Here is a 25,173-nt window from a genome sequence, read left to right on the forward strand (position 1 = left end):
CAAACGTGTCAATGTATTGAAAAATCTCTTTGTTAAGAGCTCTGTCTGTCAATGCATGTGACAACGCCTTGTCGGAGCGCACATCTTCTGCAGAGAGCTGTCGCGTGCTTCCCTCTGTCACTCTGTGGGCTTCGAGGGTAACGTATCGCTTACTCTTCATCAAGTTATTCACAAGCGGATCATATCTGAATTTAACCTTACGGAGTTATGCTTACGGAATTATTCATGTTCTCGACCGGCAAATACCTGCCAAGGTAGAAGAATCTATCGTCAAGGAATCGTGGCGTTAGTCTGTGTCTACTTCTGGTTAACCCCGACCATTACAATAAAATAGAAAAAAAAAGTATAGCTTCTATAGCTTATTCATGCGTGTAATCGCAACATCGTATTCTGCAGGTCCGCTCCTCCTCAGTGAGTGTAATGAATTGATGGCTCTGAAGAAAATTATGATGTGTTGTGTAACATACTTCTCGCTGGCGGACGATAGGTCGAAGTCGTTATGGTCCGGGTACCAGGATGCTTGCAGGTAAGTTTCGGCGTTGTCTCGGAGAACGTCTTTACCTGCTCTGAACAATTGTAGTTGGGCCTCGTCGAACGGCGCTGCGTTCTTTGCGCCGAGTGTCTGTCATTTATGAAAACAATGGGGTGCTCCGATACATTTTGTTGGGCTTTGTTTAAATAAGCTCAGTATGGTAGCATGCCTAAAGACGTGGTACCGCAGTAACAAATTTTGATACGAGTTTACCTTTTGTTTTCACAAGATGAATGCAAACATGCCTGAAACGAGTATTTGTTTTCACTTCTATGGCATGCGCGGGCACAACTCGATACTCGCCAGAATAAAACACGAATACTTCTGTAAAGGTATATTTTATTTTTTTTGTTTGTTCTATAATAACCTTATGTGAACCGCCATGTCCTTGTGTTCAGCAGCGAGTAAAATATCCCGTCGATCTTCGTGGCTAGCTCAAAAATCCTCTTCCTTTATGATCTTGAACAGCGCGCTGCTGCGCTTAGCCGGCTCTGAACGGCACACAATAAGCACAACTTGGGGTTGCATTTTATATGATACTCCGGCAAGACACCACTGCCTTTTTACCTGAGCCGAATTAGAATCATGAGACGAAAGCAAGAAGCCAAAGTATGCTTGGAACCTGTGTCAGCCTGTCAGACTGATGTGTTTAACGTGCGTTTAATTTTTTTTTTGTCCCATCGATTCCCGACTGGTGATGTCATAACTGCGTAACGTTGGCGTTTGCCGCCATTCTTGCGGTGGTAGAGCAACACCAATGGATACGGCAAACGCCTGTTGTGGCGTAGGTTGCTCTGCAGCCGGCCAGTCAATGGAGCTTTCAGAAGGTACGAGATGGGACAACGTTCATAGATCGATTGTGACGCACCACCCGTGGCGTACCAACTTGTTTTCGACTAGTAGGCAAACCAGCCCAGCCCAGCCCCCCCCCCCCCCCCAGAGCCGGGAAGCTGTGTCCTTGGTATCCCTTGGGCGCCGCCGGCCAGAGTCTGCGCTGCCCAGTGTCGGCTGTTTCAGGGGGGGGGGGGGGGGGGGGGGGGGGGTGCAAAAAACTTGCCTTGCCACTCCACTTCGAGAACTGGGGAGAACTGGCGACAGGTGCGCGGCTGAAAACACACGCCGGGTTCGGAGATTTTTCTAATCAAACGATGGCCACTCTATTTTACGTGAAACCGGAAACATCACGATTATCTTTAAATCACACTAATGTTTTCTCGTTTTAGTGCGAAGGCATTAACTGTCCCATGGAGCGAAGCCGGCGTTATCTAAGTGAAGCCGGCGTTTTTGTTGTCTGTAGCAGCGAAAAACGGCACCTAAATTTCCATTGGATGAACGAAATGACACCTAAATTCGCATTCCCAATAAAACACAAAGAAAAGCACAGCAACACAATGCTTTGTCACGGAAGCCGTCGTGAAGCCGGCAGTGTTCGCCGCGCCTGCGGAAAGTGATCTCACCGCCGGAGTGCCATGTGCGAAAGGAAGACGTGGCGACCTGCTTGTAGGAATGCTTTGTGCGGAATGCTTTCGCATTCCTACACGTAAGCCATCTTAAGTGTGTCTGCCGATTTTTTTTTGTACAGCTACATCACTATGCTATGGTTAAAACCTTTAACGTCATGCCGGTACTTACGATGCGTAGATTTTCGGTACTTGTGAAAGCTGAGGACTCTGCAGTCTCATGGCGTATACGCTAAATATTTGGCTTTCGTTTTTATTTTTGAAAATGTTTTTAAGGAATTTCGAATACGTCCCTCTGCCTAAAATGGGACAGTGGGACATTCCCACTTTCGTGGGAATATCCCACGGTCAACGCGCCCAGAAAGTGAGGGAGAGAAGGAGGCAAGAGCGAGCGGGGACTTCAGAACGCTGAGCTCTGGTTGGATTGATTAGTGGGTAGATCTAAAGCTTTTGTCTCCACTGTTTTCGTTGAACGCTTTGGAATGCGAGAGCCAAACGCGGGACGCTGGCGTTCCGCGTCTAAAGGGTTGTGCCAATTGGCGCCGTGGTCCGTGAAGGTTTCACCGCTACAATGGGCGAAGGCTGCGGCAGAGAGCGCTAAAGCCCTGGACTAAGGGCCCCACCTAGACCAAAAGTCTCTTGCAATCAATAAAAGTTTACTCCTCCTCCTCCTTTGTCAAAAAAAAGCCGGGGACACTTCACTCCTCACCACGACAGATCACGGCAAGCCACGGCGTTTCGCCCCGTGACGTGTTGCATAACAAAGCCACTGCAAGCTACCAATCACGTTCCCGTGTGGGGTGGAGAGGTGGTTAATGCTTGGTTCGGCAAGGCTTGCGTGGATACGGGCGTCACGGCGGGGCGACCGGTCCGACTCCCGGATGCAGCGAAACACACCGAGCATGTGGACAGAGGGTGGGTCAGTGACAACACTTCTCCCTCTCCGACTGAACACGTCTTGCAACGACTCGCTGTCGTGTTCAAAGTTCAAACTGAAAGACGGAAAGAGAGTCCAGCTTTCTTGATTCAGCGGTGAAACGTTCACGGACCACAGCGCCAGTTTGCCGACGACCAGTTCGCGCTTTCCACTTTTATTCCTCTCCCTCCTTCTACCCTGTCCACCGCTGCCCGTTTTCTCCTCCCCCATGGTGAGGAGGATCTTCTGCCTTGCAGAATCTCGAGTCTGGTCTTCGGCTTTTAACGCGTTCGACAAGTGCGATGGAGACGAAGGCAGCTTTAGGTCTACCCACTAATCATTCCAACCAGAGCTCGGCGTTCTGACGTCGCTACGAGCTCTCGTCACCTCCTTTCCCTCAGTTTCTCGGCGCATGAACCGACCTCACTAACGTCGCATTCATGGCGCATTCACACTGGCAGTTTCCTGGCGATCAGGCGTGATCTTTTGAGACTTGCATTCGACAACCCTGTTTTACAATCCAAAATCCAGTTTAATAAGTGAAAATGTAGGTATTTTGGCACTCTGAAGATTTTTCTCCAGGCCGTTCGCATGCATTACGAGTTTCGGGCAGCGAGAAAAGAGTCATGGACCCGCAAAACCCACCTGCGATTCCATCGACTTCGTACACAAGCAGAGCCCCTCCAGGCGTAGGCGCGCCTTGCTGACTCAGAAGAGGATGGCCCCGACCCTTTCGTTCGCGGTGGACCCTTCCCGCATGAATATCTGACATTGCTCTCAAGATAGAGGGCCAGAGGCCAGATTCACGAAGAGTTTCTTAGGTATCGACAACTTAGCTAAGATGTTCGTAAGCTAAGAACATCGTTAGAAGAGGAGAAACTGGTATTCACGAACCCATTCTAAAGTGAGAGGAGGAAAGCGACGTTCTCGTACGGAAAAAGTAGAACTTCGGGTGTGCCGCAAGCTCCCGATCCCCGCGACAGCGGGCTGTTGCTATGGCGACGGCGTCTTCTGCAACACAACCAACCAAACGGAGAGCTCGGCATGGTTCGGAGCAGTTTGGAGCACGTGGGATTTGAATAACAAACACAGGAGGCCTTTCCCCAACGTTTGTCTGGGGTTCGTATCCGTGCTGTGAAATGTAGACGCTAATACGATTTAAACGGGCACGAATGCCAAGGCCGGGATAACCGCATTCATCGACTGCTGCAAACTTGATCGCTACGAAGTCAACAGAACTGTCATCGTTGCTAAAAGAAGACTGCCCGTGCCGGTCGTTTGGAAAGCGGCGTAGATAGAGACAAATCGCCAGGGAGTTTTTCGTGGCCTCGGAGGTGCAGGAGCGAGCCGACGTTAAAAAAGATACGTTTAAACTACGAAAGTGTCAGCATGAGCCACGCAAATACCTGTTCACACTTGGAGCGGGCGCGCGCGTTTGATCGAAGTGCTGGATTCGCGCTAATGAATCGCGCCTTGGTAAGCGCTTCGGGACCAATATTTTACGATTGCAACTCAATGCTGACGTGACACTCGGCAAAGAAAGCTTGGAGCGGCATCGCGTAGTTCCCACGAACTGTTCTTGCTTGACAATGTTCACGTACCGTCATATCAGAATAGAAATGGCATGCTAATAATGAAGTCTACATGCAATGTTGCGAAGGTAATCCATACGGCGTTCATTTGAGCTATATATCAAACAAAACAAGGAGATAGAATCGATGAGAGTCATTTTTCAATGACAACGTTCGTCACTAGTGCTTCGGAAAACAAGGGGACGACAAGAGGAAGATAATGACATCTCAATCTAAAATTGAGGTCAGCGATCAAACTACTAATAAAGGAACGATCTACAAGAGCCGCGTGGGAATATTCTAGTCGACAAGCCAGCCGGTCATGGGCAGACGGTTTTGGCCAGGGACAGTCGGAGGAACGCAGCATCGGAGCAGGTCGGAGTGACTTGCTACGCCTATATTCTGCCGAGCTCGCTCTTGGCGGTCGCTTGGTCGGTGGGATCGTTATTGTTGTAGCTTTTCCCGGGTGTTTGTGGATGCAACATTCATGTCCGTCGTGGTCGGTTTCAGGCACTTTTTTCCTTTTTCTTGGTGCTCGAAGTCGGAATGCGCGAGAAGAGCATGTAGAAAAAATAAATGTATGTTGGTCGTTGCGACCAAGTAACTGCTTGAGCGACGCTGTGGGCCATGTTGATTTGATTGCTAAAAAGTGCGTAAGCAGTGTTGCCAAGTAATAAAGGAGAAAAATAGCTGAACGGCTTTCCTAAAGTTGCTAAAGGTAGCTACATCCTCACGGAAGGAGTTAAAAATAGCGAAATGTCCCGGGTCCTTTCGAAACCTATTTTTTAGCTTCCAATGGTCCGATAAAGTTGACCCAATCGAATTTCGGGCCTGAAATTAAACTAAGGTTATCCACTGTACATTTTTGGTGCACTTAAAAAAAATATACTGAAGTGGGGCAGTTGTAAACGAAAACTTCAATTATTAAAACAATAATAATAATAACGCGCCGCGGTTGCTGCAGGCAGTGGCTTATCCAGTTTAACCGCTTACCCTACCCGGTTTATTCAGGAAGGACCGGGGTTGTAGCAGACCACTTCGCGAGCAGGGGCTGCCCCAATCGGCTGCCCCGACTGCACCGACCGCTGCGACGAGAAAATCGTCTCCTACAAAAGTATCAGGGCGCATGCAAGAATCGTGCTACTCCGTGCAGGAACTCCAAAAACTCCGACGCTCGCCTCGTCGGCGAATTGCGTGGATGGCCCGTTTAATGATCGGCGAATGGGTCATGTTACACCGCCATTCATGTCACTTTCGCAAGTGTCGTTTTCTCATTTGCTCCTGTCCTGTGAATGGGGTGCAGCGCGTCGCTAATTGTAGGCTCATTGCCGTAACCTATATATAAAAATGCAGCGGTGTTTTCCAACACATCATACTTCATGCCGACAGGAAGAGAGTGCCAAACATAATAAAACCGTTAAGTTTAAGTAAATCTTTATTGACCCCTTGGGGTTGTTTTAAACATAAATCACGAGTAGGACCAAGGTGCTTGAAAACAAATGTAGATTATAACAATATATGTGAAGATATAAATAAAGGAACATGCCTTTGGGTCTAGAAGGCGCAGACTTTTTGCGATTGTGGACTAGAAAACTACTTACAATTAGTGAAGCACGTTAACAACGCTGATGTATATCTGCTCCAACTTCTCCTCTCAGTAAGAACTCAGCCTTGCAGAAGTTCTTCAATTACGTCTGCTGCATGCTGCGCTTGGTCTTCTGTTGTGGTGTACGAGGACATCGTTCCATCCTTTGCTAGAACGGGACTCTGAAGCCGGTACTCGTGGCACTTTTTTCTCATTCTCCGCAGGCTGTTACGGACTGCGGAGAGAATGGCGTTGAGCGTGTCGAAGTCCAGTCGGTTTCTCAGTTCGCTCTTTACAATGTTCATGTCGCTGAAGCACTTCTCCGTGCTAGCGTTGGAGAATGGCAGGGAGAGCACGGTCATGGCAAGAGAGGACAGCTCCGGGAAGGGGTTTTCCCACTGCGCACCTTTGTAAGTACCCACGTCCGCCCAAAGCTTCTCGGTTGACTTAGTGGAGCACCATTTCACGTGGCGCAAGTTCCTCCATTGGGCTTCACAGGCAGACACAGCTTCGTCCGAAAGAAACTGTGCTGCGAGTTGTGTGATGGACCCCTGAACCATCTTCAAAGCGTTCTCCACGGAAAACACGGACGCCTTTTCCAGGTGCTGGATGTTCTCAGGCAGTCGTTGACGGAACTGGCTGAAGAGGTCAACAATGAAGCGTCGTGATCGAAGACGAAGCTCCTTACCGGCATCCCGGGACAAGCGGTATCTTTGACTGAGGTTTCATACCGATGACCAAAATACGGGTTCGGGTCCAGATGTTCGTCTATGTTCACACTGAGCATGTCATACAACGACGTTGGCAGCGATACCGACGACGCCATCGACTTCAGAAGGGCAACCAAATCCTCCAACAGCTTCGTAGGGTCCTGGTTCGTTGTTTGGTAAGCCTCGTTCACCCGCTGGGCTTCGGCTAAAACCCAGTCGAGCAGCAACACGTAGCACTTGTTGATGGGATCGCTGTACATCTCAGACAGCACCAGAGCTGTATACCAGTTCTCGTCCTTCTGAGCCTTCCTGAAGGTCTCCTTGAGCGTGTCCCACTGAGAACCTATCCTATTGACTGCAGCGTAGATGGATAACCAACGGGTGTCACAAGCTTGAGGTATTCTTAGCGGGGTCTCGCCGTCATTCATTTCACGGTACAGGTTCCGGTACTCCAGCTTTCCTGCTGCGGAGTGTGAGAACCACGGGTAGGTTTCTCACACAAGGAATTCCACATTCCGGAGCAGGCACGACGAGGGGAGAGATAGAGCAAGCTGCACCGAGTGGCAGACGCACTGCACCATCACGAGGTGAGAGAGGTCCTGTCGTAGCCTGGTGTAGACGCAGCTAATAACGCCCGTCATCACACTGGCGTTGTCAACACCAACGCTTACAAGGTTTTCAGGTTTTGAACCTTTGGCTCGCAAGCCATCGAGGAGTGCCGATGCAATGGCTTCAGCATTGCACTGCTGTAGCTCTTGCAGGGCCAGCAATGTGGACACGATCTCGAAGCTTGAGAGGAAAAAGTACCTAATCAGAATTCCCAGCACATTAATAACGCTATGTCGGTTGATTCGTCGATCAGGAAACTGTACTTCTGATCGCCGACGTCTTCACGCAAGAGTGCCTCAAAGTGCGGCCCAAGAACGTTCTTCACCACATTGGTGCATTTTGTTCGATGCATTTTAATGTTGGAAGCGGTCTAACTGTCCTCAAACATTACGCTACAAGCTTCTCCCGAATGGTCCACAGAGTTTAACACGAAATGTTCGGAGACATACAGAGCGAGCGTATACTCTTCCTGCTTTAGAGGGGACGGCTTTACTGGTGTTGCCAGATCAAGCAGAGTTGGCTGTTGAGTTCCTCTACTTTGCGTTCTCGCCTTGTGCTTCGCTGACGTCCCGTGCTTTTCGAGGCTAGCTCTCTTTGATCCGATAGCGCACTTGCAAAACTTGCAAAATGCCTTGAATGGGTCACCTGACAGTGCCATAAGCCACGGCTTGTAGCCTTCGTCCTTGAGCCAGCAGTGCCTCAATCTTTGCTTGTACTTGCCATCTCGATTATTTTACTGCCGTCTGCGACTACAAAAGGAGCAAGCGCAGTCGCGTGCGATCTACAGGAAATGAATCCGAAAGGTTCGCAAGCTTAGTAGCGTCAGCATGCTCTGAGAACCGTTGTTTGCTGTTCAAACCTCGGCGTCGTTAGTGATCGAAAGGAGGTTAGGACCGGTGCTAGGGCAGAGAGTTGTTAGAGCCCTATGGAGAGAGCCAGTTGAAAACGGGAGAACCGGTCTTGAATATTCAAACTTCGGTGCCGTGAAGCGAACGACGACGCGGATTAGTCGATTAGTGGCTCCGATGGAGAGGAGGCAGGAGGCTACGACTCGAGCGGTAGATGAGGTCAGTAAGGAGAGCAGCTATACATCAGCTGAATCAACTGAGCCTTCCGCCTCCTTTGACACTTCGCCGGCCAGTGACTAATTTATCGAAGTGCTATTTTTTATGCGTGTAGCGATTGCTCTCTGAACTACTATTGCGAAGATAAGCCGCCGCGGGTAAAGGCTTCTGCGGCCCGATCATCTAGTTAAAGAAGTTGGGGAGAAAGAGGGGAACCGAGTTTAGTTCGAAATTGGAAGTTTTGGAAGATTTCCAAATGCGGCGACACCACGTTGGCAACCTCGAACGCAATTCGTTCGATACGAGCTAAAATCCGTGAAAATAGCTAAATTTGGAGCTAGATGCCATAAGAAAAACCAGCTTAGTTACTCGTTCTTGAAGAGAGTTTTTGGTAGCTAGTATACTCCAAAAGTAGCCAAATCTAGCTACAAAATAGCTGAACTGGTAGCACTGTGCGTAAGACAGCTCCGGAACTGTCGTAGGATTCCATTATAACCTGCACAAAAGTTACGATAATTTCGTTTCGTGCAATTTGTTCTTACATTTTATCGTACGCACATTTGTGGCACAAGATCGTTTCCTGAACCTGGCCTCCGTTTTCCCCCCGCGTTGTTCGCTGTTATCATTTTCGGAGTTCTGAGCGGCACTGGTTGGCCCTGGTACGGCGGAATGTGTTCGGTGCTAGCCGCTCGTGGCTTCGTTGGTGGGGGACTCTCCTGTCGTCACAGGCACGTCGATCGAGTTAACTTTTTGTTTGACATTAAGCTCAAATAAACGCTGTATGGATTATCTATCATCGTCTGGTACGTACACTTCATTTCTTGTGTATGCTCCCTTTATTCCTTTTGGTAGCAATAACCGTTACAGGTCGAGCTAGCGCAGGTACCCTGCCAGCTCCGTGGTAGTGTGTAAGCTACGCAATAGGGCTCACGACGTCTCTATCGGCCTTTATGGTGGTCATGCACGGTGTCGAAAGCTTCCAGTAGTTCACGCGGCTATCTTAGTGGTTTCCGATCTTCTACGGGCGAAGAACAAGGCAGAGAGCGAGGGGCTTTGGCACCCCGAATAATAATCAAACTCTTACCCGAACCAAATGTCCGGAACGAAGCCCTCTAAGATTACGGGTCCATTCTTTTCGCGACGGATTCAGGTAAAAAACGTGAACATCACGTTTCTTCGTTGATTTGTCTGCTTCAACGCTAGGACTACAGTGCCTTGGACGCCTCACCAGCGACAGATGCCATCTTGTTTCAAAAGCCACTGACGTCACGTCAGCGCCGCGTTGCGATTGGTTGCCACTTCACGGTTCACGAAAGCGGTTGGGAGAAAGCGGTTGGCAAAAACGCGCCCCAACCGCTCGATTATAGCCGCTTTGCGGTTGAGAACGCGCGGATCCGCTTTGCGGATGCGGATCCGCTTCCGGTGTGAACGCGCCATCACCGCTGAACCGCATTCGCAAAGCGGTTGCTGAAAGCAAACAGTCCAAATTCACGCGAATTTGATGAAGAAAGTGAGTAGATCCGCTTCGCGGTCGCGATTCGAACGCCAGTGTGAATCCAGCATAAGTGTTCCATGCATGCGTGACGACGCCATCACCTCAGTCGACAGTAGCATAGCCTTCTCTACACTTACAGAGCCTGGCAGTTCGACGGCGGAGCCAGAAAGTGCCCGGTCGCAGATTTGGGGCGCGAGGATCTGGTAGCAGAGTGCATTTCTCGGGGAACCTGGTCGTCAGCGCACAGCTTTTACAGCGGCGAGGACCCGAAATATGGTTTTCAAACCCGACGAGAAAAGAAGCGGTAGTGCGAGGAACGCGAGGAGCACGAGCGGACATTCCATCACTCGGGAGAAGTGTGTTTCGGCGTCTCACCGCAGCGGGGCGCCCGTCAGGTGGCTCTCCTCTCATTTGTTGTCTGTCGCTCTACCTTTTCGATTTCGGCGGCCGCGTCTGGTGGCGATCTGCTAGGCTTTGTCAGTATAGAGGAGGCTATGACAGAAGGCATGTGCCAGTGAACAAGTGAAGTCCTGCCGTCTCGTGCTCCGCTCGCGTAGACCCGCAGTGGCATAGCAGGGAGGTCGTCGCGCGTGCAGAAAGACTACAGTTCCCACGATGCATGCCGGCAGCGGTGGCATAACGAAACTAGCTGGCAAGATCAATCTATTAACGCGATAGCGTTAAGGCGCTCGTTTCGCAGAAAAGCCGGCATCGGTGGCGTTTTGACGGGAAAATCTTGATTGGTCGGTAGGGCCATGACATCACAACCGCATTACCTCGCGCGGAAATTTCAAACAACCCACAACGCTCCCGTAAAACGTGGCGTTACGCGTAAAGTGAAAGTGATTAAAAACATGACATGTAATGCGAATTGAAGGTCGCCGCATGTATCAGATAATTTTATTTTATAAAGTAAGTCATTTGCCTTAAAACAAATGTTGAAGAATTAAGACGGGATTTGAACCCACGACCCTTCGGTTGCGTGCCAGACAGGCTACTGACTAGGCTATGTCCGCTTTTTAAAATTTTCTATTATCTGTCTTGACCAGGGAATACAAACTAGGCCATGTCCGCCGCACTTTCTGCTCACTGGCAGGAAGAGCACGAGAAGCGAATGAGAAGGCGATGCGAACGGGGCCCGATAATGCTATCGCGTTCCACTCTGAAAGGCGAGAGAGAGAATAAACATATTTATTATGCGAAAGCGATGGGGAGGAGTCCTTAGTCCAAGACGCCTTGAGCCTTCCCTGCTTCCACAGCCCTCGAAGCTTAAGCATCATTGAAGTTTTTATTTCACTTGATGTGTGAGCGAAGCTAGAACTTCAAGCACGGGTATGTTGTCCTGAACGAAGCTTGCACTGCACGAGCGCGCGTGCTTACCAGAAACGCTGGAAGCCCGAAGCTCGCTCTTAATAGTAGTTACGTTGCAGTTGGAGCAAGGCAAGGTACCCTAGTAGGCGTGTAGCTTTCTAGTTTCGGCAGCGCCTCTTGTGAGCAAAATCGAATATTTATCTGTCGCGTTTCCATTGTGCGTCATTACGCTTTTTCAGTTTGCTCGCTGACGCTAAATTGACCGAATTTAATTGGGGATATAAATTTGTGAAAGAAAATAACAATAACAAAAAAAAAAACGAAAGAAAAACATTTTTATCGTTTTGATAAAACACTAAAGGCGCGAGCTGCATTTTTTTTAAAACATTTCTTTAGGTCTTTCAAACGCTCTGTCACCACGTGTGGGCAGATGGTGACTCACGCTTGTAAACGATCGTGGCTCGTGCATGATCATACGCTGCAGTCGCGCTTTATGCTCGATGAATGCATGGTCGCGTCTTACGTAAGGGATTTTAGTCTTGCGAATGCGCTCGCGCACCCTAGCCGAGAGAAACGAGCGTATGACGCGAGGTGAATTTCCTATTTAGTGCTGAGACTTTCTCTAGGCGTTCCTAAATGGTTTATACGACGGATAGGATCATTCAAAAATTTGCGGCGGAATAGGGCATTTAGAATGAATGAATCGAACTGTCTTGCAGTTTTTTTTTTCCATGGTGGGTGACTTGTTTTGAAAGTGCGCGTAAACTGCCAAAATGAAAGTGTTCCCGTCTTTTTTCTTTAAGTTTTGTGGAGGACGCCCACCGGTGCATTCTAAATGCCGAGCACAAAATGAATTGCATCAACCATCAACTGTTCGAGCACGCTCAGAAATTCGTCAAACATGCTACACAGAACAAGCGGGAGAGCTGCAAGTTCAACATAAGTAAGTACACCATAGCAAGCTGTAATGGCGCACGCCTAGATGGGTAGCTACGGTTTTGCGAGTTCGGGACAACGCAACGAGGAGGGTAAAATGCCACAAAACAGTGATTTCATCTTCTATTCAATGGCAGCCTCTATGAGCATCCAAGCAATGGGACCCAACCTGCGAAGCAACTGCCAACACTCCACTGTATTGAAACGGGCGCTCACGTGCGCACTTCAGTTCCAAAATATCGCTGAAGAAGGCATTAACGGGACCATGCTATGCGGGTACGTCTAAAATGACACGAAAACTCTTTTTACTACGTGTACAATGCCTTTTATTACATCCTTCGCTAGTCTTTGGTTGCGAACTTTGGTTTCATAACCATCGCTTCCGTGTCTGTGGCAGTGCCACAGGGATATTAGAAGCCAACATTATTGCAGGAGGGTTCTTCAGCCCTTAACATATGGCGCCTCCCGATCGCCAAGGATAAAGCGCTGGATGAATTTGGATTTTATAAACAAGTACCGCCATGGTGGTGCATGCTGGGGCGCACTTGGGCCAAAAATGGCGAAGTGTCGACGCCAATCTAGGTCGTCGCAGCGGCGCGGAGTTAGCATCTACAGTATAGTCCAATAGGTGCGTGCTCGCAAACGGCAGCGCGTCACCAGCAGCCACAGCAGACTAATGCGCCATGAGTCAAAACTGGCGAAGCATCGCCTGCATCCAATAGGAGGACCCGCGGCACGATGAAACGATGGCGGTACATGGATAAGTCAGTATATTCAGCGCTTTAACCAAGGATAGTACAAGAAAACAAATAATAACAATGGATTGCCAGTCTTGGGTAGTAACGCGTTACTAGTAACGCGTTACTGTATTTTCGTTACTTTTTTGGTAACTTGTAACTGTAACGAGTTACTTTTTAAAATATAACTAGTAACTGTAGTTCTATTACTTTTTTGAGGTAACGATGAAAGTAAGGACGTTACTTTTGTAGTTACTTTCCAATGTTTTATTAATAATATATCACTGAACGAAGGGGTGCAATTTAGTCATTCCTTGCACTTTCCAAATCGTCTATTTCGACATTTCGAGTGTCAAGTTGGCCTTGTACAAAGTTGTGAATACGTTCTTTCTCGCGAGTCACGACCCGAATATACCCTCCTGTAGACTTTATGAAAAAAATATCTAGTTATCTTTACGCACGCGCTAATACTTTGTGACTAAACACTTACATCTTAGTGTCTTGAAGCGCTATCTATGTTGTGTTTTTTCTTTTGTCTGTGCAAGCGCGTCTTAATCGGGTGAATCAACCAGGAAACAATAATACACGTGGAGGGCACTGCGCATGTCTTGTATTTTGATTAGCGCCACTACTCCGCACTGCGCATGTTACGTATTTTGATTTGCGCCACTACGCTGGCGTGGAAACTTTCAAACACTAACTTCGAGAAGCAACTGCTGCTAAGTTACAGTATGAAATAAAAAGCGTACTTTTTAATTTTATGCAATAAAACGTTGTGGAGGGTCGTTTTCTAGTTTTTTCCAATTTTTTTATGGTTATAGAAAAGTAACTGAAAAGTAACGTCGTTACTTTTTAAAAGTAACTGTAACTGTAACGAGTTACTCTTTTGTTGCCATAACTGTAACGGTAACTTCGCTACTTTTTTCTGAAAGTAACTCTAACTGTAACGAATAACTTTTTAAAAGTAACTTACTCAAGACTGTGGATTGCCGAATCACTAGGCAGACTATTTTTCTTATCCGTCTGTATAATTTCTAGTAGTTCTATTAATATAATCTTCCCATTCTACGATACTCCAGTGATTGATGCAAAACCATTCGGTGGGCGATTAAGAAGAGAATGATGCAAAATGTGTTTGTGTTTGCACTTTTTTAGTTGAAAGCACCTTTTAAACACAAAACATTCTTTTAAATACTGATTAAAAATATTCAGCCTCCGTCATCCTTTTCGTAATAACAAAACGAATGAAATGGACTTCAGTGACTTTATTATTGGCACAGGTGTCTTTGTGAAGAACAGCCTGACGGATTTTAGACTTAGATTTAAGCAAGATAAATTGCTGGGACGTTTCTGAGTACGCTGCATATATCAGATTAGAAATTGATGAAGAAGCAACTTGATTGATTGATTGATTAAAGTGAGTCTTATGGCGAAGGGCAGCTGCGACTCTAATGCGCTGAAAAGCAATTTAGCAATGATTACTTTGGCAGTGCTATTCAGTGTTACCGCCGTCTGATCGACATCAGGATGTGTTTTATTGATTTCCAGTTTTATGTTGGTACTGGCTCTCTCTTATGAAAAACATTTTTGAATAAAAATAAATTATGTATTACACGAGAGTACAGTGTTTTCACTCAAAATAAAAAAAAAATGATGGCTCACTTTGGTACCATATAGTACTTACAAAGCCGGCTGAATTTCTTTCAAGGAGGCAGTCAACTGACAGGTCATAACGTCTGTAAACCCCAAACACTAAGTCGCAGCTGCCACTATATTTAATCGGAAGCACAAAAAGAAAAAAAAAGAAGACTGATGTGAGTAGTCATTGAAATGTTTCGGTTAAGTTATTTATTAGCTAAGTCGAATGAAAGGAGCTCTTAGGCTCTTAGTCCTAGAGTTTTTATAGTATATCTGAGTATAGTGACCAATATATGCAAATATATTTTTATTAAATTCATTTATTCTTTCTCTAAGGCACGCCGTGCGACTTCATAACTGTCTCAAAACTTCGGTGGACGGCACGAAGTGTCTTGCAGATCTTTCTATCCGCGCTCAGTTGAAGCTGTACAGGAAAGTCCTTGAAGACCAGTACAAAGTTCGGTGCGACGCACCGAGTTCTCACTCGGTTGGCGAACCGGTATCGGCCAGATCCAGAGAGAAGGGTCAACTCGTACGAAACAGGAATGCAATGAAGAGACTCAAATCAAGCGCTCTGAGGCGTTACCTGGGCAAGAATACCCACATGTCCAAACAGGTCGCGACCCACATTGGCTCCTACGATGACGACGAAGACTATGAGCTGATTTCCAAGAGGCAGAAGCCCATGTTCGCGAGTCCGAGTGGAAAGTTGGTCGAAGAGCCCGACGGGTTTCGCGAAGACGACAGCTACGACATCCTGAAGCCCGATAACTACCAGTACCGCGACATGAGCCGCAGAAACCAAAGGGAGCTGGAAGACTACGAGGACTTCGCGGATCTGGAACCAGACATGCGCCCGAGGGCGGGTCGGAAGCAGCGGCGCCGTCACCGAAAGCTCAGGAGCAAAGATGCGTTGGGCCGAGCAGACGTGAACAAGCTTGTCGGAAAACCTCAAGGTGCCGGTCGCACAGACAGGGAGGCGAGGCGCGCCAAGCGGGAAAAGCGGCGCAAGTTGGCCTACGAGGATGAGTACTTTTTTGATAACGAACCCGATGAAGAGTCGGTGCTCTCGGCACTCCCGGATAACATGGCCATGTTCCAGCATATCAGGCACAGGCCGGAGCTCAACGTGGAGCGCTTACTCGGAGGAAACGTCTCCGCGGCTACTTCGGCATCCGCGGCTCCTAGAGCCAAAGCGGCTTTCCGTGAGTATATGGAGGTTCCTGATGTAGTGACGCTTAGTTGCCACGCAACGGCTCAATAGTCGAGAAGCTGCCAAGGCACGAAAGGGGTCGCAAATTGCTTTTATTCTTCGATTTTTGGTTTCGTTTATGTTGCTTATTTCATGTTAGTAAACAGGGCAGTAGGACAAGTTAAAAGAAAAAGGGCGATTTTGTCTTTCAGGATAAGAGCAAGAATGAAAAAATGAAACCTAAACGTTTAAGCAGAATTGTGGGCCGTTCCGAGAAGGGGCAGTTAAATACTAAACTAAGAAAACGTTTCTGCAATATGCACACGTGACAGGTACCGCAATTAAAAAAAAAATAAGCCACGTGAAAACATTTGTGTGTCGTTGGTGTGGCTTTTAAAGGATGTCCCTCAAAGCATCATATTTTTTTCTGAAGGGAACGCACTCTGTCAGCCTAAATGTTCGACTCCCATCTTCCTATTCTTGACGACATGAGTTTAAATTGTGTAAGCCGAGCGACCCAGTCCTTAACCAAACGTACTGATTTATTGATTGTGTTATTACTTCCACTGATTATAGCCGGCGAAGTGTTGATAATTTTAAATTTTTCGGATAAATAAGTTTTATACCGATTTTCAGCAGCTTACACAATGAGAAGACAAATTGGGTCCGCAATTTTATATTTAAGATTAAAAAGTATGTCAGCTATTTTTTTTTTATTCCGGAATCACTTGGCCTTTTCTTTAACCGATTCTCGTGAATTTTGCTGAAAACGCAAGTTAATTAGCGTTCATTTATACGCCCAACTGTAGAACGAGTGGCTGCCAAGATGTATTTGATACTTCGGCAAACAGACTTGTGTAGTTCCCTCTTGTAGGACAAGGCGCTTCGCGTTGTCGGCGGATGAAATTTAATCAATGAACCTGGCATTATATCTTGTTTCAGAAAAGGGCCCGTCCTGTAACGGTGCGGATCTTCAGGGAGAGGTCAACAAATGCAACGTAACGCTTACGAAGCTGATCGCTTTGTGGCCAAAAACACTGACCAAAGAAAGTGCACCCTTCAGCAAGGAGGTTTACGCAAATACTATCTGCAGGTAATTGAACACGCTCCTCTCACACTGCCGTGCATAGCGCCCGAGACACAAAGGTTTTTTAAAACATAAATATTTCAGCCTTCGCTCGAGAAAAAAAAAAAAGAAAACACAAAAAGGAAACATACACGCACACACAGGCATGCTTAGCGTTCAACGCGTTTCGAAGCACTGGGCCTTGGGCGAAGTTTTTGTTTTGAATCTTACAAGGGCGCTGACCCATGCTCCATCCCTTCCGAGACGTCGGACGATGCGTTTGTACCAACGTTACTAGATTACCCCAGCTGTGGAGCTCCTTCGGAGAGTGGTAAACCCATCACACCTTTCAGTCCGCCTCCCGTCGTTTGAAGCGCCATCTAGATTTTCGTTTTTAAAACTGTGTGTTCTATAGACTAGAGCACTGCACGGGCCGGAATTTCTAGGCCCAGCCCGACCCGGCCTACTAAAGGCACGGCCCGGGCCCCGCCCGAGCCCGACAGAATATTTATTTTTAGGCCTGGCCCGCCCCGGCCCGGTAAAGAGACTGCCCGGGCCCGGCCCGAGCCTGACAGAATGTTTAGACAGAAGCCCGAGCCCGGCCCGAGCCCGGCCCGAGCCCGACAAATTTTTTTATATATAAGCCTGAGCCCGGCCCGAGCTCGACAGATTATATACATGAGCCCGAACAAGTTTTCAGGTTTTAACGTAAAAACTGTCTAAGCATAAAGCGATCACATTTGGTTTCAATTTCTTTTAAACTTGGACCGAGTTTTCCTTTTTTTTTGCACGACAAATATTTTAACTTGTTTTTGAGAATATGGGCAAAACATGTATTTCATAAGTGAGTTTGAGCATAACAAAAGTGGGGAATATTTTATTTATGCATTTCTTGAAGAGATATTGTACTCTTTGTTGTTCAATTCGTTTCCACTGAGAAATTTCCTCTCTAGATTATTTGTAAAGAAACAATCATAGGATCACGCTAGTGCATCTTCAAAAGGCTGTATAAACATAAAATTATCTATGGTAGCTAACTTATCTTTGGTTGCATAGTAAGGCCCCCGGCACATAGTGCAAAGTCAAGCTGACGTTGATTTTTATTCGATTGAAAGGCAGAAGAAAAAGACACCATGTTGTACCCTGCGACTGTAGTGCCCTCATTTTCTTGATCGCACTTTCCCACTATGCTAATGAAATCCATACGTTTCCTTTTATCAACGTAAACACATTTCGAATGCAAGATGTCTTTCTTTTTTTTTTGTGTGTGTGTGTGTGTGTGTTTTGAGCGGCGTCCTAGTGATCTTGCATTTCGCTTGTTTGTTTTCATTCCACCTAAAAGATCAATGAGCACACTTGTTATCACCACTTTAGAATTTACGGCACGCGACTGCCCAGCCATGGCCCAGTCAAGGCACGGGCCGGCCCGGGCCGGCGCGGCCCGAATATTGTTTTTTTTCAAGCCCGAGCCCGGCCCGGGCCCGAGAAAATGCGTGCTATCCGGCCCGAGCCCGGCCCGCGGGCCGGGCCGGGCTCAGGCCTTCGGGCTGGCCCGGGCCCGTGCAGTGCTCTACTATAGACTAGAGTTCCTCTATATGCTACCTACGGACATCATATTAGAGTGCGCTGTTCACAGCGCATGCTCAAAAGGAGCTCCTCACACTTATATAGGCTGCTAAGACCGGCACACTTGCAGGTAGTATAGACACTGAGAAATCGGGTTCGTCTCCTTTTCCACAAAGCACCTGGGAGAGCCGATCGCGGCGATCTACGGAGGGTGCTCGGCGAATGAAGAGGCTAAAAATACCATTAGACATAAAAAACAATTGTCTGCTTTGTGACACTAAACATGACGTAAGCACGGAAACGTCATATTCAGTGTCACAGCGTACACTGTCCTTTTTTTCTTTTTTTTTCCGAGCCTCGTCATGCGTTTAGCGCACCGTGGTTTAGCGTAGACTACCGCGATTAGCTCTTCCAAGTGATTTGTAAGAGAGCAGACGCTCCAGATTTCTTTAAAGTGTTTGGACTGCACGATGCAAAAGCACTGTGAAAACTCACCGTCAGCTCGAGCTCAGCAGCCACCACCCCAGCTATGGCCGCCAGACTTGCGTTGATATTTGTTCCCGCTCAGTCAGATTAGACCTATAGTCTGACTATATCGCCCTCTCATTGTAGGCCGATAGAAGCGAAGGCCTCAAGCCAGGCACGTAGCCGTGGGGGGGGGGGGGGGGGGGGGGGGGGGGCATGGGGCCCGGTTTTCCCTCCCCCCCCCCCCCAAAATCTGCCATTTTGCTGGTACCTCCCCTCTTCCCTCCCCCTCATACAGCATACAGCATAGCTCTCGTCTCCTTCTCCCCCTCACTTTCTCGCCGCATCGCTTGCCTGACTGGATCCACAACAATGAAAATGGAAGCATCACGGCAGCCGTATTTATTTTTTTTTGAACGTCCAGTCTTTGCTTTTATTAATTTTCACGAGGCTCCTTCCAGATCTGTCGCTTGGTCACTAAGAGAATTGCCCTTTGGAAAACCTTTAGAATAAAAAAATAAGAAAAATACAGAGTGTGATTCGTTTCCCCGTGTGTGTCTTTATGAAACATTGCATCTTGATTATCAGTGTTTGTTTATGCGAAAACGTTTTGTTGGAAAACACCCTATTTTTATAACACATTTGAAATAACCACTCTAAAACGAGTTGTAACATGCAAACGAAAATGTTTTCAATTCTGTCTAGTAAACGTCTTGACCACGTGCGTCCACTAGTAACACCAGTGCATGGTGCATATGCACTACGGAAGGATCATTTCGTAGCGCAAATGCACCACTGTTTGAGTTCAACGCAAGAAATAAGTACTTTCGCAGGAATTAACGGAAATATTGTCGCCTGCATATTTAACCCTCTTTCTAAAAGAAAAAAAAAAGAAGAAAAGAAACTTTTTTTTAAATGGATCATTTTTTTGTACAATGATTGTAATAACTCTCGAAGACAGAAAAAATTCCAATCACAAAAACTACAAACTGAATTTCCATGAGCCATGAGGTTAAGTATTTTTGGAAACAGCATTAATGTGCCTTGACGTAAATATTAAAGAAAAAAGAACAGGGCGAGCGAATTTCACGTGTGAACTTCTTCGTTAGCTTGTGCACTAATATTTTAGCGACAACAAAAACGTTTTGCTTTGTCTCACAACGGGCATCATATTAGAGACCAATCAGCAGATTCGTAAGTGCCTCAATTTAAATAAAAAAATAGACAAACGAAAAACTGCGCATTCAGACAGGGTCAAAATGGCCGTCTTAGGGGCCTCGCAATATTTTTTAGAGTCTGTTATGCAGCCTCAGTTTTGCTCGTTTTTGTGTAACTCGTATCCTTGCTGCAAATTAAAACTCCCGAGGTTGTCAACACAAAACCACATTTTTTCTTCGGGGCGAGTCAAATGTGCTTTATTTGTAAGAAACATGCGTACTTCATTTAATTTATTTTAAGCTTTCGTTATACACCAAAACGAGTCGAAAATTCATCCACCATCGATGATTCGAAGTTGTCATATGGTTAAGCATGTTATTCTCCATCCCGCTCTACAACCGATGAACCTACCTGTTTTTTTTTTCTCTCCTTCACCATACAGTGACGTGAGAAGCTACAATGCCTGCTTGACGTTCGCAATGCAAGCAACCGGATGTGGTGATCGGCTGCCGACACTGCGAGGGATCATGCAGGAACAGGAGCGCGTTCTCGGACTCGGTATTTGCAGGAGTGGCTCGCAGCTGAGCTACTCCACGTGTACATTGTTTTCCATGGTGCTCGCGCTTCTGACTGTTGCCTTTGGAAGGAAGTGAAGTGTGTACTCAATAAAGTTTGTTTTAACGAGCCGACTGCATTGTACGGGAGCAACCGATCGGCTGATTGATCTGAAATTTGCCATTTTATGATAAAAACAAAACAAAAATCAAGCGTACGTCATATTTATGTGGATTTGGAGTCCGCGCGCTAGCCACTTTGATTCCTGCCAAAATTCGCTTGCAGAATGCACGGATTTATTAATTTTGTTTAAATACAGTAAGGACCTCTTCGGAATAAACAGCAACGAAAACAGAATAGCGTGGAAAAAGTAAACAAACCAATAAATATGAAAACGGGGAAGTGTACAGGTACAAAGACATTTTTTTTTTTTTTAATGCGAGCTCACGTCAAGCTTTCTTATATTCAATCGCGTCATGGGCCGCGACGTTCGGGGCGTACCAATCAATGGCGGTACGTAAAATCACAGTTCTGAAAAGTGACGGTCCTCTCTTTCGATCGATCGCAGTTACCAAGCATAGAATTATTATTATTATTATTATTTTCAGTTCGGAGGTTTGCTTGGGGGGGGGGGGGGGGAGGGGGGGGGGTATATGCGTGGGTTGGTAAGAAGCTCGTAGCCTCGGAGTGATTTGGCCCTACCAGTCTGTTCGCTTTACCAGTGGCACAAAAAAAATCTTCACGTTACACACCCTCGATATCATGCTGTTCGTGGTGGGGCACACGAGCTGATGCATCACTTTCTAATCACTTTCAATTACATGCAAAGTATTTCAATGCAGTATTTGAATCGTCCATCTTGGTTATTGTGTATCTAAGGCCCAAAGAATATTTTCTTATTAGTCACATATCAGAGGTTATTCCAAGGTTTTCCCCAGGAACAGTGTTGTACACGTTCCTCAAAAAAAGGAACGAAAACTCGTTCCTCGTTCCTTCCGATTTTTGGAACGCGTTCCCGTTACAAGTTCCATATGTGAAAAAGGAACTCGTTCCCGTTACACTTTAAAAAATGGAACCTATCGTTACATATACGTTACATTTGTATTTTTCGCTAATTACTATATTTAGTTAAATCAAGCAGAGTTTTATTTTTTTATTTATCCCATTAATAGTCAGCATACGAGTTCGTATGTCGTGATGGAAGGGCACCAGGAGAAGAAAACACGCGGAAGCAGGGTTTCATTTGTTGATATATTCATGTTAAAAATCTCAGCTATTAACCATGTCCATGTTTGTAGTGCACAATACAGACGAGCCGAATGTACTTTTACCGAGATTGCACGAGCGTTTTACAACAGCCTCACACGTTTCAATTGAACAGAGTCCCGTGTTAGAAGTTAACAACAGTTACTTCTCGATGTTGCTGTCCGTAAGACGAGCAAGTGAAGGAGAGGGTAGGGCTTTTGGAAAGTCAGTCTTGAAAGCTATAAATACTTCGTTGTGAAGGTTGGATATGTAGTTCAGTTTGAAGGTGGAGGACAAGAGAAGGAAAAAAGGTTGTTTTTTTTGTGTGCATCTTTTAAGTAAATAATGTTCGGGATACAAGGGTGAGTCCGATATATAGCAATCTATGATCTTGTTGTAATTGGAGGTCTCGGTATTGAAGTTCAAAAATGGCTGTAGTCGGAATAAGATTTCTGGGTGTATGAGGATTCATGTGAACCAAAGAAAGTAGCTGAGTTTGAAACAACCCTCTTTCTTTGTCTTTTCCTACGACTAAAAGTTTTGCTTTTTGTACCGCAGTTTCAGGCACTCAAAAAAGTATCAATACCCACCAGCTCTCCTGCACCCGAAACTCTTAGCAAGCGAGGACCACACTAAATAATCCATAAGATTAGTAGCCAAAAAGTTAAAGAGATCCTGCACCTTGTAAAGGCATTGTTTTTGTACTTTCATATTTTCCCTGCTAGAAATAAATTAAAAATCACCCCACTGGACGAAAAAAAGGAACGCCGTTACTCTTTCCGTTCCAGTAAAAATGTAACGCGTTCCCGTTCCAGTTCCAGCGATGCAAAATGGAACGACGGCGTTCCTTTGTTCCTCCTAAAAGGAACGCGTTCCAGGAACGCCGTTCCTTGGAACGCCGTTCCGTACAACACTGCCCAGGAATCGAAATTAGAGGGGGCGGGGGGGGAGGGGGGTCTAAATTTTTAGGAGTGGGGGGGGGGGGGGGGCATTGAGAATAGAGGAGTCAGTGTGAATTAAGGGGGTGTCTTCGGAAAAACAAGGGAGGGTTCACACCCCCGTAGGAGGGGTGTAGGGACATCCACTTGGCTATTTTGACTAATACTCCTGTCACAGAGCGTTTAGAGGACTCTCTCAAAAAGGAGGACATAGGTTAAACTGAAGTCTCTGGATCCTGGGATAGTAGCGCCATTGCCTTTCCTGCCTGCTAGCAGGACACAAACATATACTAACATGCAGACGGCCAAAACATTGCTAGACGATTGGCTGATCGGTCTTCGTTTCCATAGGAATCGCCATTTCAGTACTTTCAGATCTTAATTGCTTCGAAAGTGTAGTTCTGAAGCAGGCCTGCGCTCGTTACTTGAAACATGTAATGGATTACAACTACAAATTACCGAGCCTCAATTGGAATGGATTACAGTTACAAATTAGGCTCGCTGAAAAGTAACGGATTACTTTACTCGTTACGTTACAAATTACTTTCACGTTACTTTTTTCGTGCACTTGTCAAGAAAACAATAGAAAAAAATTGTTACACTTAAAAAAATGTGCTCTCTTTTCCCCCCTAAAATTGTCGGTATGTCCTGTGACTATTAATCTCGTATCTCAAGTTTGTGATTTCCTGGTTGTTTTTGGAAAGCTGGCATACAACTGTCCTAGACGGGAAAGGTATACGATTTCAACAGTAACTTTTGAAGTGCTTTCGAAAGTTGCACGAAACCAACGCGAGGTAATCTTACAATTAAACGCTTGCGCACGTGCGTTGGATATCACTACAAACAACTTTTGATACCGAGCATGGACAATTCCGTATCTCCATCTCACAAGCTGTGTGCTATCGAAGCTACAGGTGAGAGAGCGTAGCCGTGCCCGATGCGTTCTTCGCGGGAGCACTTGCTCCAAGAAAGCTTTTCCAAACTCCCCAAGCGTGCACCCATGTGCCAGCCAGCCAGGAGGCGATGCTAGCACCTTCAGCGTCCGTCTTAAGGTCGGTTCTCACATGCAGCGAAGCGCTGATGAAGCGCTACTCACGTGTCATCTGCTACTTATAATTTGCCATGAGCAACAGTTTTGACAGTGCGATACAAAGCTGGTGAACGCTGCCGTAAGCACGCGCTTAGCGCGAGGTCAGCGCTATGCTTGTAGCGCTCCGCTGCATGTGTGAACAGGCCTTTAGGGTACCGAGAAGCGTGCATGGTCTCCTATGCGGAGAGTAAGCTGGTTCACACGGGCAAGTTTTCTTACGTTACGTGACGAAAGCTTATGTCCAAGTCACCGGGAAATCTGTGCTTCGTATTAAGCGTGGCTATTAATTCAAGGAGATAACCTGGCACGCTACATTCTAAACACGAATGTTTCGGTGACGACGAGCTAGGACGTTGAGTTACCGTGGCAACCAAGGACACAAGGCTTGTCGTAACGTAACGTAAGGAGTTGAGCTCCGTTCAACTTTTCACACAGCACCGTCTTCTTACGCTACCTCTAAGTCACCGAATGTCGTGTGCCAGGTGTACCTCCTCGAATTGGTAGCCACGCTTGATATGAAGCACATATATCCTGGTGGCTTGTAAGTTAGCTTACGTAACGTAAGGAATCGGGGCTGTGCGAACCAGGCTTACGGGCCGCAGTCACATTTTATAACACTTTATCAATCATATCTCACCACCGTCACCCCTGGGCCATACTAAATAGTCGCCACCCAGCATTCCATCGTTCAATAAACGTTTAACCATCCCCATGACTTCAGTACCGCTGGAGCCCTGTGCAGCTTTATACTCTTTTGTTGTTGTGGCCAAGGGGGATAGCGCCAGACATGTGCTCGTTACGTTACGTTAAATGCAATTAATTACAGTTACAAACAACCAAGCTTCAACTGTAATGGATTCCCGTTACGAATTACTTTGTTGAAAAGTAACGGATTACTTTACTCGTTACGTTACAAACTACTTTCACCCTACTTTTTCCGTACGCTCATCCAGAAAACAATAGAAACAATTTATATATTTTCCAAAAATGTTCTGCAACCACTATACTGTTCATTTCTCATACGCCCGTATTATGGTAGTTCTTGTAAAAATAAAATATTGTCTTTAAGAGAAAGAGTGTAGGTGCACTCCGTTCATTTTTAAGGTAACAAGGCACCGAAAGCTGCAACCACACCCGCCATCTTGCTTGCTTAAGGCCTCCGGAAATGATCCCTGGAATTGTATAAACAAAGCTAGCGGTGCGCATGCTCAATAGCAGCGACTACCTCCGCTACGAGATTCTTTCGACTCGGGTGTTTCGCCTATTATTCACAAGAAAAGAAAAACTTGTTTGTAACGTTACAATGTATATCCATGCAGAATGCAGGTGTCCCA

The 25,173-nt window shown here is 46.5% G+C and overlaps 1 protein-coding gene across 1 annotated transcript; it reads left to right on the top strand.

The window, feature by feature from the left end:
• Positions 1–207: 207 nt before the first annotated feature.
• On the top strand, positions 208–20,664 carry LOC121833734. The gene is made up of 7 exons (XM_042287263.1): positions 208–254; positions 413–526; positions 12,057–12,196; positions 12,327–12,465; positions 14,901–15,769; positions 16,699–16,849; positions 20,454–20,664. Exons 1-7 carry the CDS (start codon positions 208–210, stop codon positions 20,662–20,664), a joined length of 1,671 nt encoding a protein of 556 aa, XP_042143197.1.
• The last annotated feature ends 4,509 nt before the right edge of the window (positions 20,665–25,173 follow it).

The sequence above is a fragment of the Ixodes scapularis genome, unplaced genomic scaffold, assembly GCF_016920785.2.
Source record: "Ixodes scapularis isolate PalLabHiFi unplaced genomic scaffold, ASM1692078v2 PGA_scaffold9__187_contigs__length_104089568, whole genome shotgun sequence".
NCBI classification, from domain to species: Eukaryota; Metazoa; Arthropoda; class Arachnida; order Ixodida; family Ixodidae; genus Ixodes; species Ixodes scapularis.

Excerpts from the sequence above, each read along its gene's own strand:
- LOC121833734 (XM_042287263.1), top strand. The coding sequence starts at position 208 with ATGCTTACGGAATTATTCATGTTCTCGACCGGCAAATACCTGCCAAG. Across the intron at positions 255-412 it reads ACCGGCAAATACCTGCCAAG|TGAGTGTAATGAATTGATGG; the intron begins GTAGAAGAATCT and ends GCTCCTCCTCAG. Across the intron at positions 16,850-20,453 it reads TACGCAAATACTATCTGCAG|TGACGTGAGAAGCTACAATG; the intron begins GTAATTGAACAC and ends TTCACCATACAG.